The 14,813-nt window shown below is 40.3% G+C and overlaps 4 protein-coding genes across 4 annotated transcripts; 1 reads left to right on the forward strand and 3 right to left on the reverse strand.

The window, feature by feature from the left end:
- Window positions 1-2,791: 2,791 nt before the first annotated feature.
- LOC133711384 (uncharacterized) lies at window positions 2,792-3,679 on the reverse strand. The gene has a single exon (XM_062137514.1). The coding sequence runs from the start codon at window positions 3,677-3,679 to the stop codon at window positions 2,792-2,794; it is 888 nt and encodes a 295-aa protein (XP_061993498.1).
- A 5,013-nt stretch (window positions 3,680-8,692) lies between these two features.
- LOC133710121 (uncharacterized) lies at window positions 8,693-10,548 on the reverse strand. Its single transcript, XM_062136115.1, has one exon. The coding sequence runs from the start codon at window positions 10,334-10,336 to the stop codon at window positions 9,728-9,730; it is 609 nt and encodes a 202-aa protein (XP_061992099.1). The 5' UTR covers window positions 10,337-10,548; the 3' UTR covers window positions 8,693-9,727.
- A 141-nt stretch (window positions 10,549-10,689) lies between these two features.
- Window positions 10,690-11,517, reverse strand: LOC133710122 (uncharacterized). Its single transcript, XM_062136116.1, has one exon. It carries the CDS (start codon window positions 11,363-11,365, stop codon window positions 10,829-10,831), a length of 537 nt encoding a protein of 178 aa, XP_061992100.1. The 5' UTR covers window positions 11,366-11,517; the 3' UTR covers window positions 10,690-10,828.
- Window positions 11,518-13,310: 1,793 nt separating this feature from the next.
- Window positions 13,311-14,128, forward strand: LOC133710402 (uncharacterized). The gene has a single exon (XM_062136470.1). It carries the CDS (start codon window positions 13,438-13,440, stop codon window positions 13,975-13,977), a length of 540 nt encoding a protein of 179 aa, XP_061992454.1. The 5' UTR covers window positions 13,311-13,437; the 3' UTR covers window positions 13,978-14,128.
- The last annotated feature ends 685 nt before the right edge of the window (window positions 14,129-14,813 follow it).

The raw sequence follows: 14,813 nt of genomic DNA on the forward strand, positions 1-14,813 counted from the left end.
TGTCAAACCTAAATGAAAAAAAAAAAAAACTAATCTTTTTCTTCAATTTTCTCACTTCTTCACCATTTCTCAGTTCTTCAGTTCTCTATGACTTTTTAGCTCTCTCAGCTTGGAAAAGTACTGGGTTTTTGACTTGGTCTCTCAGAATCAATCCCAATCTGTTTACAAGGCTGGATTTTCCTTCTTTCCGTTTCTGCCGTTGAAAATGAAATTGAGAAATCAGCGAGCTTCCACCTAGTGAAATTGGTTGCTTCACCTTCTTCAAATCGTCGTAAATCTTCAACGCCTTGGATTTCGTCTTCACGAACCAGTTTTCTTGCATCGGCTTCTGATGGGTTTCGGTCGAGTCAATAAGACACTGGTCCAGATGGGTTGGGGACCAGGAGATTTCCTCGCATGCTATAGCACGAAGACGATAACCTCAATCTTGACCCATACATGGAGTATGACTCCGAAGAAGAGATAGAGCTTGAATTCGAGAAATCTCCTGGGTTTTGTCCATTTTCAATTGTGTTTGTTTTGTTATCAAGTTTCATTTGTGGGTTTGAATTTGAGATTTTGGAAATTGGGTTTTGTCTCTGTTCAATCTATATGGGTTAAGGAAGTTTTGGATATTTTGATAATTGAGAGTTAGTTGGTTAGATTCATTATAGAGTTTACTGTGGAAGCTATGACCAATTATGTCTTCTTTTGCGTTTGGTTCGCTAGATCTATCACTACTGTTAACAACATAAAAGAAGCAAGCCCAGCTCACAGCTTTGCTTTCATTTTTCAGTCTCATTCCATCAACTCAGCTACCTATTGGCATAAAGCGGCTTGTTTTCTGAACTAGGTTTCTTTCATATACTCTCAGGCTTTAGATTTTCTCTCTCCACTACACTTTCAAGTGAGCTTTTAGTTTTTGTTAAAAAAAAAAACAGTGGAAAAACGGTCACAAGGGTAGTATCGAAATTTATCCCTTCTGTCTGCTACCACGTCATCACTTGATAGAAATTTTGGATGGAATTTGAAGAATTGGACACGGCTGATTAAAATTGGGAGTTCAAGGGTAATCGTGATGAAATTGGAACTTTAGAGACTAACATGAAGATTGACCAAAAGTTCATGTAGGTAAACATGAATTAATCATTTTTTTTTTTTGACATTTTTTCTGTTATGATTAAAATAGTTCCTTAATCATTAAGAGTTCTTCTATTCATACCTACTATATTAGCATCTGGATCTCATCTTATTTTTGAACATTTACAAATCCTATTTTGCCCCTCTTGAGATAAAAAAAAAAAAAAAAAAATCTTATTTTGTGTCTCTCATATCTAGTTTCATTCATCCATGCGTATGGTCTAGTTTCTCTACATCCCCATATCGTCTCTACCCTCCTCTCTCTCTATCTAACCTCTTTCTTTTGATTCACTAAAATCAGAAGCATAACAGAAGAAAAAAAAAAACACATATACACAAATAATATATTCAATCAAATACTAGACATTACATTACAATAAGCCTTTATGCACAACAGTACCCAATTTCTAAAGGGCCACCCAGACAACTTTATGAAGCTCCACCGCTCCAGCAATCATATGGAAAAGATCAATTGAGCAAGCCGTTTTAATCAACTCAGCCTTCAATATTATCCCATTCGTCTCAATTGGTGATATCCTTTGTTGCAAAATCTTGGTTGCAAAATCCTTAACGACCCCATATTTATCTTTGTCAAGTTGATGTCTTTCTGCAACTATTTCAAATGAAGATTTGTTTGCTACCGACAAATGAGAGGAGGTGTAGAGAGAAAAGATAGAGGGGCAAAATTAGATGTTTGTTGGTAAAAAGTATCCAAAGAGGTCCAAATACTATTATGGGAGGTATGAATAGAATCCCAATCTTTAAGGGTTATAAGGTAAAAAAAAAATCAATTATAATTGACAATAGGGTGCGGCTATTGCCACCCTACCATTTTCTTTGTTCACCATATATGCTCATTACACCCTACATATTAATTTTGATTATTAAATTTACTTAAATGGGTTCTGTTTCCAGAAATATCCTTATATGACATATCTAAATAAATAAACAAAAATCTCTCATTTAGTTTATACCAATAAAAAAACTAAAATATATTAAAGTTTCTTAATGAAATCATAATCTGATTTACTTCCTTTTTTTTTCTTCCAGTTTCAATGTTCGTCTATTTCAATCCATGTAAAAAGATTAGCAAGTTAACAACTATGAGTAATGAAGAAGGGATTGATTTTTTTTTTTGTGTTTTAAATTTATATTTTCAGTGTTTACAAAGGGTATTGCAAAGATTTTGATGAAATTAACACTAATAATTTTGTGAACTGAATAACGAATTAATGTTGAGGAGGCAACAAAAAGACAAAAAAATAGTAATAAATTTTAATTTGGATGGAGAAGTTGAAGATTGATGTTATCCAATGAGAAATTAAGTAGTCTTTGTATGTAATTAATTAGTTGTGTATTTCGTTTTCTCTTCAGATTTGTATTTTAGAAAATTAGTTTTTTTTTTTTTTTTTTTTTTTTTCATTTTAAAATGCCTTATTATAATCTAGGTATGACAAATTTTTTTTTTATTTTTTTTTTTATTTTTTTTATTGAAAATTAGGTAAGATACATAAAGGCCGGAGGACTATACCAAAGCCAGGCCTTGAAACAGAACAATACAAAGCACTGGGACATTCTAGCGGAACCTAGAAAATCAAACCAAACTAGAACAAAACAGACTAAAGCCAAGTACAATATTTCTTTTACAAAAGGAGAAACTAGAACATGACACTTAACGAAAGCGATAATTGGATCTACCCGAAAAATCATGACCAAACGAGTTGTGTAGAAATTGCGGAAGTGAACTCCACCAAAAAGGACCACCGTGCAAAGCACCATGGTTTGCTAACTTGTCTGCTACGCAATTACCCTCTCTAAAGATGTGTGATACGTGAACATGCATCTGCTTAGCCAGGTGGATGCAATTAAGCCATCTAACTCGATAGCGCCATGGAACTGCTTCATGGTGCTTAAAGTAATGGACTATAAGCAAAGAATCAGTTTCTAACCAAAGGAAGTCCCAACCTTTTGATTTAGCCACTTGGAGAGCTTCAATAACGGCGAGAATTTCTGTCTCAATTGCACTGGTGACTTGCGCCTTATTACAAAAGGCTCCCAAGAAATCTGCTTCATCGCTTCTGAAAATTCCGCCAAAACCAGCGTGTTCAGCGTCATGAAATGAACCATCAGTATTGACCTTCACCCAATGTGTAGGAGGGGCCTTCCATAATACAGGGGTGAAGGTGGGAGCCGTGGGCTGCAGTGGTGACAACCCCAAATGATTAAAAATGGGGAGTGAGGATGAACGCATTGCCGAAATAGCCTTAAAAGCTAAACCTGCAGACTCTCTCAAAGAGAGTAAAAATTTTTGCTTAAAAAGGGTTAGCTGAAAGGCAAATCCATCAAACCTGACCTTGTTGCGTGTAGTCCAAAGAGTCCAAAGTAGATTGCAAACTGCTATAGACCAAAGAAGTTGTGATGAGTGATTCATTGACGTTAGCAAAGGCTCCTGAAAAGCCTCATGAATCAGCATGGTGTGAGGAGGTTGGAGTCGAAACATGGAGAATAACCACACCCATTGCTCTGCTGCAATCTCACATTCTAGAAACAGATGAGACATCGTTTCTGAATGTTTCTGGCAAAGATCACATCTTGAACAAGTTGAAAAGCCTCTCCTCTGAAGACGATCATCAGTAAGAATTCTATTATGAAGTATCTTCCAAGTTGTCAATGACTTGCGCGGCTGAATGGACTGGTGCCAAATCCATTTACCCTAGCTAGCAAAGTGGGCCGAATTCTCAAGTAATACATACGCCTCTTTTGAAGTTAGCGCACCAGACGACGTCTCTGTCCAAACTAGAGAGTCCTCGCAGCTATCGGCCGGGATAGTAACAGAGTGTATATCCTGAGCAGCTGCGGGGAAAGTCCGATAGAAGCTTTGAGGGATACTCCACTCACCATTAGCAATAAAGCTGCCAACTTTGTCATCCATGAATGCAAGAACTGCTTCATCAAAAGCATAGGTTTTTATGAGCTCCTCACCAAGCCAATTGTCCTTCCATAGCCTAATAGAGTTACCATCACCGACTAACCATTGCACATGTGACGTTAGCACATGCCAAAACTTCTTCAGCCCAGGCCAAACTGAGGACTTCATGTAAGAACTATAAGGCTGCAGACTTACAGCAAGAAAACGTTCATGCAGGAAGCAGGCTGACATGGAGGATTTTGATGCAACCTCCCAACATCTTTTAAGAAGTAAAGACTTATTCAAGGTGAGTAGATTCTTTAGACCCAAACCTCCATGTTCTTTCGTAGTGCAACAAGTTGACCAAGAGACTAACGCTGAACCATCTTTAAGTGGATCACCATTCCAGAAGAAGTTTCTCATCCATCTCTGCACTTTTTTCAGTAGTTCTTTGGGCCACTCATATATTTGAAAACTGTAGGTCAGGATGCTTTGAATCACAGACTCAATAAGTTGCAGCCTAGCTGCTTGTGATAGTTGCTTACCTTTCCAAGAACTGAGTTTACCTCTCACTTTGTCCGCTATTGGAACCAAATACTTAGCCTTTGGACAACCAACAAATATCGGAACACCCAAATAGTTGAAAGGTAAACTGCCTACTTGGATGCCGAGGGTTCGTCGAATACGGTTCTGTCGCGGTAAAGCATATTTACCCAGAAACATGTGAGATTTTCCTTTGTTGACAACTTGTCCAGAGTTCAAAGTGTACTCCTTCATGAAAGCCATCAAATTCCTAAGGCCTCGAGTGTCACTTTGTAGGAAAACCATCACATCATCTGCAAAGAGTACATGAGACGGAGGTTGAAAACGCTTGGAGGCAGCAATTCTTTTAATTTTCCCCGCAGCTACCAACTGGGAGATGCCCCTACTAAGCACGTCTTCAGCTAAGCAGAACAGTAGGGGTGATAAAGGGTCACCCTGACGAACTCCTCTTGAGCAGGTGAAGTAGCCACAAGCTTGACCATTGACATTAATTGAGATATGAGCTGATTTCAGGATATTATGAACATACAACACAAAGGCATTGCTGAAACCAAAAGAAGTAAGTACCCGCAGAAGAAAAGACCAGTTGAGAGTGTCAAAAGCCTTAATACTTATGTCAAATTTGATTGCCACATTTCCCCGCTTGCATTTGTTATCTAAGAGATTGACACATTCTGAGGTGAGAAGAATGGGATCCACAATGCTACGTCCTTTAACAAAGGCACTCTGATTCACCGATATGACTCTAGAAGCTATTGGACTCAGCCTGTCTGCCATAATTTTGGTTATAACCTTGAACACAAAGTTTGCAAGTGCGATGGGCCTATAGTCAGAAATGCTTTCAGATTCTTCACGTTTGGGAAGCAAGATAAGAACATTGGAGTTAAAATGTGGTAGAATATATCCATCCTTGAAGAAGCTCTGAACTGCCTTTACCACATCTAGACCCACTACGGACCAACATCGCTGAAAGAAACATCCACCAAAGCCATCAGGCCCCGGAGCGCTAAAACCATCCATCCCCATTACCACATTCTGAATTTCCTCCGGAGATGGAATGGTCAATAGGGAAGTGTTGTCACCCTCTGTCACAAGCTTCGGAATAACTCGATTGACTAGGCCGGTGTCCACCGCATTAAGATCACAAGTGAAGGACCTTTCAAAATGCTGTACCACATGGGCAGAAATAGAGACCTGGTCATTGAGGATCACATTGTTGGTTGTCAGAGAAGTAATGGATTTCTTCAATTTACGGATTTTGGCCATGTTGTGAAGAAAGGTGGTGTTCCGGTCTCCATCTTTCAGCCAACGAATTCTAGCCTTGTCACGTAGCAAAGTGGACTGTGGAGACAAGTCAAAAAGAAAATTGGAATGAGCTTCATCCTCTAGTTTAAACCTCTCAGCCGATGGACCCAGAGAAGAGATGTCTTCTTAAATAGCATCCAGTGAGGCCTTAGAGCGGGAAACCCGTGCATTAATATTTCCCACATGATCTCTATTCCAGGCCCTGAGCATGAACTTTAGGCATCTGAGCTTTGACATTAGAATGAATTGAGGGCAGCCATAGAACTGCAAAGGCTCCCAAAATAGTTTTACTGTAGTGGAGAAGTCTGGGTGTTGTAACCAGAAGCTTTGAAATCTGAACTGTGGCTTGAAAAATGCCTGAAGTTTTGAGAATGTTAGGAGGATAGGGCAATGGTCCGAGGTGGCTCTAGTGAGGGTGCAACAATCCACGGAGGACCACTCCTCAAACCACTCAGTATTGCCGAGAGCTCTGTCCAATCTAACTTCGGTGATACGATTAGTCCAGGTGAAAGCTATACCCTTTGTGGGAATGTCCTGAAGCTCACAAGATGAACACATTTGGATGAAATCAAGACAAGACGTAGCATTTGGCGGATTACCACCCCTCTTTTCATGAGCACCCAGAACTGCATTGAAATCCCCCAGAACTACCCAAGGACCATGAACGTGCCGAGAACGAATTTCAGCTAAATCATGCCATAGTTGCCTTCTACCAATGATTGAGGTGCTAGCATAAACAGCAGTGAGAACACTAGAGACTCCCTCATGAATGAAGGAAACTGTTATGTGTTGAGCTTTAGCTTCAATGACCTGTACCTGGAGGGCTTCAGAACAAAACATCCAGAGGTTTGGAGCTTGCAAGCCTCGATCGTTAGTAGCAACTAGTCGCAGGCCCAGTGATCTCCAGAATGTAAACGAAATAGAATCAACTAAAACAAAAGGTTCAGATAAACAAACAATTAATGGACGATGTGAACGAACCATGTTCCCTAGAGCCCGTTGGGTATCATCATTTGCTATACCACGAGCATTCCAGTATAGAACTTTCATCAGAAATGTATGTGTTTCGCTCCTTTGTTAAGGAGCATGCGACTGGAGCCTTGTGTTTTGGTATTAAGCTTGTCTTTTCCTTTAACCTTTTCAGAAATTATCTGTAGCTTTTTATTCTTTTTGGAGATGACCGGAGTGAACTCACCTTCCTCCCTAGTACTAGCATTGACCTCTATGGTGGAAGCATGCTTGACTAGTTTAGAAGCCACTTCCTGATCGGGATTGTCTGCTGCAATTTGGGCAGAGGACGACCCCAGAACAGGGGTAGCTGCACTCGTAGAACCCATTGGCTCATGGTGTAAACTTGTGAACCCTGGTGGAACACTAGTAGTAGAGGAGCTTCCCTGAGCAACCAAATTAAAATCTTGTGGAGCTTTTAGGGTATCTGCAGCTGTAGGGTTCATCTCCAAAGTAGTGGCCACACCCAAGTCGACATCCTTACTAATAGTTGTGCCATGTTTGTCACTTATCAAAGTGATCTCCATGTCTTCCGGAGATGCATTTGTTTTTGATCTCGGAGCTCGACGGGTTCTTCTACGTTTACCATGGGACCTGGTTTTGGATCTACCCCGTGAAAGGGAAGGGTCCCTTGTGAGAGAGACTTTGCATTTGGATGCAATGTGCCCTACTACCCCACAAGTATCACAAAAGTCTGGAATGGATTCATATTCAACATTCAGTATTACTGCTTCCCCATTTGCTCTAGTTACCTCGAGCTGGTCTAGTAAAGGCCTGGAGAGGTCAATGTCAACTAAAACCCTTGCATAGAGCCCCATCGAGCGGTTGGCTGTCTTGGGGTCCAGTTTTACAGGCATTCCGACTCCTCTAGCAATTTCGTACAGTGTTTGGTGCTCCCAGAACGCAAATCCCAGATCCCAGGACCTCACCCATACTTGAGAGAAGGTATTCTTATACGACGTCGGGGAAAAGCTGGGAGACCACTTTATCAATCTTAGGAGCCCCGGGTTTAGGTTGATCGACCCCATCGACCAAACCCGCTGCATATCTTCTAGGGTTTGGAATTGGAGGATAAAGAAACCTTTTCCCAAAGGTGCAACAGACCAGTTTGAAAGACCAGGCCAACATGTGCGTAGTCGTTGCGCGAGTTCATAGGCTTTGGGCATAATCCCATTTGGGGGTGCCGATAATCTCCCTACTAGGTTAGTCTTGCAACGATCCAAACCCCGCAAGTAGGGCGCCTCAGAGATCTGGACAGAAGCTTTCCCATTGCTGACAGAAGGTGCGGGGAGATCATCAATGTTGAAATCGAGCGCAGGTTCTTGGGAGAGGACAGCTGCGAAAGAGGGTTTCTTTGGCAAGTGGGCAGGGCCACCGGAGTAGGAAGGGTGGGGACTTGCAGACATGGTTTTCCTAGGGTTTAGGGTTTAGGGTTTCTTCGGGTTTTCCTCATCAAGAAAATTAGTATACTAATTAGTCATTTTGCAGTTGGGTAATATAGTCTTTCAATAATTCAAATGTTTGTAGGGTGAACTAAGAAAATTGTAGTGTGGCAATAGCCGCACCCTTGACAATACCACTTCTCATAATTATAATATAGAGAATCGAGTCAACACGAGTTTCTTATACCATCACTAGTATTGTTGTCGATCATGATGCTCGTCCTAGCCTAGCGATCAAGCCCATATTCAAGGTTGACAACATATTTTCATCCTCGATGTTGCAACTTCTAATCCAAATTTCCAATTGCGTGTCTCCCCTCATCTTATTACTTTTATTATATTGTTTTTATTTTTAATTTTTTAATTTTTTTTTTAGATAAATGGTGTCAACCATTGAAAGAAATTAACTAGTGATTACAAGGTTCATGATTAATAACATCATGAAGAAAAGAAGGTACAGAAGAGTAAAAAAGATTTTGGCTTGTAGTAGAAGCCTTTGCAGCCACAAGATGAGCTGATTTGTTTGCATTCCTCCTTGTATGCACTATCTTGACATTAGGCAGAGTCTCCAACAGTACTCCCAAGTCTTCATAAATTCTTCCCAGCCTAGAGAGATTGACACCAGCATGCATGAGAAAGTTGCTGCTTTATAACCAAGGAGTCAGTCTCTACAATTGCAGGTTGTAGAGATCGTTCTAAGATGAACTCAAGAGCCTCCTTGCACGCTAAGAGTTCGGCATGTTCAGCTGACATTAATCCCATCACTGGTCTTCCCTTTGCAGCAAGAAACTGACCGGTATTGTCACGTAGTACCATTCCAATACTCCCTGACCCCCGAAGCAAGCATAAATGCTCCATCTATATTTAGTTTAACACATCCAATTGGGGGACTTTGCCAACGCACCTCACCTGCATTCCTTCTGCCACCACCAACATTTGTTATGGTAAATGTATTCTTGGAGTCTAGAGGTAGCCATCAAAACTACATCACTAACCCTCTTTGACTTATTTTCCCAAACCCTGGTGTTCCTTTCTTTCCACACACCCCATAATAAGAACATCAACAGATCAAAATGAGAAGGAGCTAACCTACTGGAGCAAAACTGAATCCATTCCAGCACTCCCATATCGTTTGACTCACTGGTAAAGCACACTTGAGCTAAAGCAATACATGAACCAAGGACTGCCCTAGTGAAAGGCTAGGGCAATTGCAACACAGACGTAGAGTAGATTCGATCCTCCCAATGCATATTTTATTACATTGTTAGATTACTGTTTTTCAATATTACATTTTCTCATAAACATAATTGCTAAAATCATGTATAAAAAGAGAATCATATCTGTTGAAATATGACACTAGTTAAAGCTCAAATGCATCGACCAAAACACCAAGAACCATCAGTCACATAATCTTATCTGTGGATAAGAAACTATACATAATCATATCTCTAATCTCACCTTTGCAATATCCATACTTCCTTAACAACCCTTCTTTCACAAACCCAACCTTCTCTAAAACCCTTTGAGATCCCATATTCTCAACCTCAACCAAAGCCTCAATCCTCACCAGAAATAGGAACTCTTTGAAGACCCTAGATATGGCCATCTTCAATGCCAATGTGACAATCCCTTGCCCCCAGAAATCTGCAGACAAAGCATAGCTAACATGTGCCCTGCACGAATCATCGCCCCGTTCGGGCTTGACAGAAACATATCCTATGCAATGGTCATCCAAACATATGGACTGACGCCATGGGTGAGGAATACAAACCTTCTCAATATATGTCAAGGCTTCTTCTCCAGAGGTTATGGTGTTCCATCTCAGATAGCGTGTTACTCTGTCATCACTTGCCCATTTCAGGAAGTCATCAGCATCGGAGAGTTTGAAAGGACGAAGTGAAATTCTGGATGAATCCATGGATGAAGGAATTTGAGATGGTTCCAGGCTCAAATGGAATAAGTATCGGCACTTTGTAATGCAATGAATTTTATGAGTTAAGTAGACTAACATGGAGGACCAGTCAAATTATGATGGTGGTTGCCAGAACTTTCCTATACTAGAAGACAAATGGGTCATTACCATCACAAGCTGTGACATTAATCCACTAGTGATGGGGTGTGTAACTTGATCGGCAATGTGAGAGCCACACTATCATACTGTTAATCTAAAACAATAGCAGCGGAGCTACGAACATTTGATAAAGCAGGAAGAATATATAGAAGTCACAATTTTATTTGAAGAGGTTTAGAATTCTATGACTTAAAAGATGCTAGCTAAAAGGAAAATCATCCAACATATCACTTTTGAATCCCACTTAGAAGTAGTCTCTGCCACTTCTAAGAACACAATCCGAGTGAGATCGATTGACAGTCTAGCAACTTGACATAACACATGTAGAAAACTTTTAAGAACATTCAGGGGATAGCTTGACAAAATGACATGGTTATCATGTAAGAGAACATTTCAAACGTTCTGCTACTATCAATCGTTTCAAATTCAAACTTAACAAAATGACATGGGATCAGTGGACAGAAGACTATACATGAAAATATCACTAGCTGTGCCCTTATGAATCGTATACTTCCTCAACAGACCTTCTTTGTGAAACCCAAGTTTTTCCAACACTCGCTGGGAACCCTTGTTCTCTACCAAAACCATAGCTTGAAGTCTAACCAAATCGGTGAATTCTTTGAACACATCAATGATGGCCATCTTCACAGCTCTGGTTGCCATGCCTTGTCCCCAATACTCGACAGCTAACGCATACCCAACCTCTGCTCTGCACTTGTCATTATCTACGTGTGGCTTGATGAAGACAAATCCAATCGAACGGTCATTGATGCAGATGGATTTGCAGTAACAGTGAGGAATACAGAAGTCCTTAATGTAGGTGAGTGCTTGTTCTTCAGAAGTGAATGTGTTCCAACGAGTGAATTGTGTCACCCTTTCATCACCAGCATACATCAAGAAATCCTCAGCATCTGAGAGTCTGTAAGGACGGAGTGTGATCGCCAATGAATTGTTATCGGTGTTATCCATTTCCTCTGTGATTGGTATGGTTCTGATTGTGAATTGAGGTTAACACCAATGGCGGATCCAGGAATGGAACCTTGGACGGGTTGGATTTCTTAAACAAAAAAAAAATTTATATATATATTATGGAGAATCTCGACGGTGCGAGAGAATTTTATTAATTTTAAAAAAAGGTACACCTAGTTAGGGGGGGGGGGACATAGTGAGCCTTACCCCTCTAAGAATTTGATCGCTTCGGTTTTGGCTCATGATTTGACATTTTACTCTAAGTCTCTAACACCTATAAATTAAGAAATTAACTTTGAATTAACTACTTTTCATAATAACTAATTTAACAAAAACAAAAGCCACAATATAAGCCACAATTTTATATGCATAATGAAAAGAAAGAAAAAAGTACCTTGGAAAGCATTAGATTGTAGCTACTCTAATAATGGAGTCCAGAAGTACTTCCATCCTGCACAAGATCATACATAGATGCACACATGAACAAGAAATTAAAACAAAGAAACCCCAAGAAAGCAGCGAATCTTGAAGTAGAAAAGGTGCAAATCTTCAAGTCACCGAATCAGCCCACAAATCTAACTCAAATTCCAAGAAATTGAAACCAAAGACGAATCACAAGACGAATCATCCTGACTACAGCCTACCTGATTTCCAGTCTGCAACCTTCATTCTTCAATCCACGAAAGCTTCAATCCAAATATCCAATTCCAATACAACCTACGAAATTGAATTTCACATCAATCCTTAACCATAAAAATTGCCCCAAATTGGATGGATTCAATTAAAAAAAATTGAACTTACAAAATTAAACAAAATTGAACTTGATCAGTTCATCAGTTGATCTCTGACTCTCTAAGAGAAGTGGAGAAGGGAGAACAGGCTGAGCCACAGGTGGCGAGAGGAGGAGGAAGTGGGAGAGCGTGAGACTGTGAGAGACGATTGCCGTAGACCCGTAGTCGATGTCGATGTCGATGAGTGGACTAGTGGAGTCAGGAGAGCTGGCTGAGCCGCAGGCGGCGAGAGGAGGAGGAAGTGGGAGAGAGTGACTGAGTGAGACTCAGAGACTGTGACTCTGTGAGAGAGTGAGAGACGATAGACGATTCACTGGAGAATGGAGATGACCCGTAGTCGATGTCGATGAGTGGAGTGGGGAGTTAGTTCGGGTCGGCTACTGCGGGCTTCTATTGTCTGGACAAACCCCAATTAAAAAAAAATGAATACATCTAATTTTTTTTTTGGGCTTCAAAATCTCGAACGGGCTCAAGCCCGTCCTAGTCTGTGCATGGATCCGCTACTGGTTAACACTAGTTAGTTTAGAATCAAGTTACACATAAGATGATAAGAGATACAAAAAGGACAATTGCATTATTTTCAAAAAATATATATATAAAAAAAAGGCTAGGACAATTGCATTTTTCGTGGTGGTTTGAGTGAGTCCGTGTTTTTGAAATCTTGCAATTTTGGTTTTGCATGTAATAATGTTAGCAATTTACGCTTGTTGACATTACAGAAAACAAGACTTGATTCTCACACAATTGTCTATTTTGTCGATTCTTTCAATTCATGTGTCTCAAATAAAACATATGAACCAAATTGAAGATTTTGTCAATAAAATTATCCACACACCGTGTGTATAAGAAAAGAAAATTTGCTTTTTTGAATTTTGTAGTAAATTAATATTAGGCTTTGGTATTAGATGGTGACTGAAAAACTATAAAATAAGTACCGATTGTGGATCATAAAATTTGGTAGGTTTTTATTTCATTATTTGTAAATGCATGTCTCTTTCAAAAGAGATCCAAAGACCATGAGGAACCTGCCTAGTGTTGCACCGGTAAAACAAGGCGGCCATAATTTTTTCTTGCTCACTAGCCCAAGTAATTGACCAAGTCAATGACACCAAGCTGACTCGACTCCATCACTTCCATACACCTTATTTCTTGGCAATTTCTTATGGTCTCCCTCTTTTTTAGCTGCATACATAAACACAAATTCGATCTCTTGCAGCTTTCTCAAATTGTTGACCAGTCAGAAAGGCTTAGCATTCTAACTAATCATTGTGATAATCACACATGGAGGGAAGTTCTAGCAGTGATGAGTTGTCCAAGATCAGCCTCAGGCCATTGGCTCTTTCGGACATCGATGATTTCATGGTCTGGGCCACTGATGAAAAAGTGGCTCGCTTCTGCACTTGGGAGCCTTACACCAGCAAAGAAGATGGCATTAAATTCATCAAGGAACTGGTTCTCCCACACCCCTGGTTCAGGGCAATCTGCCTAGACAACAAGCCAATTGGCGCCATTTCGGTGTCCTCAAAATCGGGGAATGATCGATGTAGAGGTGAACTCGGCTATGTTTTGGGGTCCAAGTACTGGAGGAAAGGGATTGCAACACAAGCTGTGAAAATGGTGGCTGATACTATATTTAAAGAATGGACTCATTTGGAGAGACTTGAAGCTCTTGTTGATGTGAACAATGTGCGATCACAGAGGGTTCTGGAGAAGGCCGGGTTCCAGAAGGAAGGTGTTCTCAGAAAATATATAGTTTTGAAGGGAAGAACCTGCGATATGGTGATGTATAGTCTTCTTTCTACAGATCGATGTCAAACTTGATGTATTTGCAGTAAACTTATGTGTTTTGAAGATCATGCATGTGGATGCTAGGGTATTCCAATATAATTAGGGGAGTGACATTTGCACTCTCCAAATTGTAAACCACACTCCCCTTCATTTTTATAATATATCTTCCTATGTTCCAGAAATACCCTCGTTGGTCTCTTTCTCTCTCTCTAGCTTTTCCTGTCTCTCTTATCTCTCTTCTGGTTTGAGTTTCTTCATCGCCAATCAATTTCTTCTCTTCCAAAGAAAGCTAATTTCTTCTTTTGATTAGAAGTGAAAAATTTCTCAAACCCACCATATATACCTAAGATGCTGATCTGACCAACCAAATCAATCACCCACAAGGCCACAACAGTCTCATGGGCACCTCTAATATGAATAAACTGGTGGATTTGCGTTCAAATCAGGTGCGTTGCTGGAGCTAGTGAGTAAACTGGTGGTTAATAAGGAATGTAAAGGTAGTGTATGGTCTGCATAAGGGACAGAATAACATCAAACTCCTTCAAGACTCCAAATTGAAAGTTCACAGTTGCAAACTGGGTTTGATAGAATTAAAGGAATGAAGATAATTAAAAGCAATGAGACAATCATATGTGTCTGTGTAGTGCATGCTCATCCAAGGTGCCACTCCGCCCTCTTCCTCCAACCGCCAGACCAAGATCTCCGTTAGCGGCGCCAAGATTTCCTTGTGGACGCCATCCTCGACAAGCACCACGACACTCAGATCAGAGAGAGAGAGAGAGAGAGAGACGAGGGCAATTTTGGGAATAAAGAACACATCATCAATAAAAAATAATTATAAATATGAAGGAGAGTGTGGTTTACAATTT

This window comes from Rosa rugosa, chromosome 5 (genome assembly GCF_958449725.1).
Source record: "Rosa rugosa chromosome 5, drRosRugo1.1, whole genome shotgun sequence".
In the NCBI taxonomy this organism is placed as follows: domain Eukaryota; kingdom Viridiplantae; phylum Streptophyta; class Magnoliopsida; order Rosales; family Rosaceae; genus Rosa; species Rosa rugosa.

Excerpts from the sequence above, each read along its gene's own strand:
- LOC133710121 (XM_062136115.1), bottom strand. The coding sequence starts at position 10,336 with ATGTTAGTCTACTTAACTCATAAAATTCATTGCATTACAAAGTGCCGA.
- LOC133710122 (XM_062136116.1), bottom strand. The coding sequence starts at position 11,365 with ATGGATAACACCGATAACAATTCATTGGCGATCACACTCCGTCCTTAC.
- LOC133711384 (XM_062137514.1), bottom strand. The coding sequence starts at position 3,679 with ATGTCTCATCTGTTTCTAGAATGTGAGATTGCAGCAGAGCAATGGGTG.
- LOC133710402 (XM_062136470.1), top strand. The coding sequence starts at position 13,438 with ATGGAGGGAAGTTCTAGCAGTGATGAGTTGTCCAAGATCAGCCTCAGG.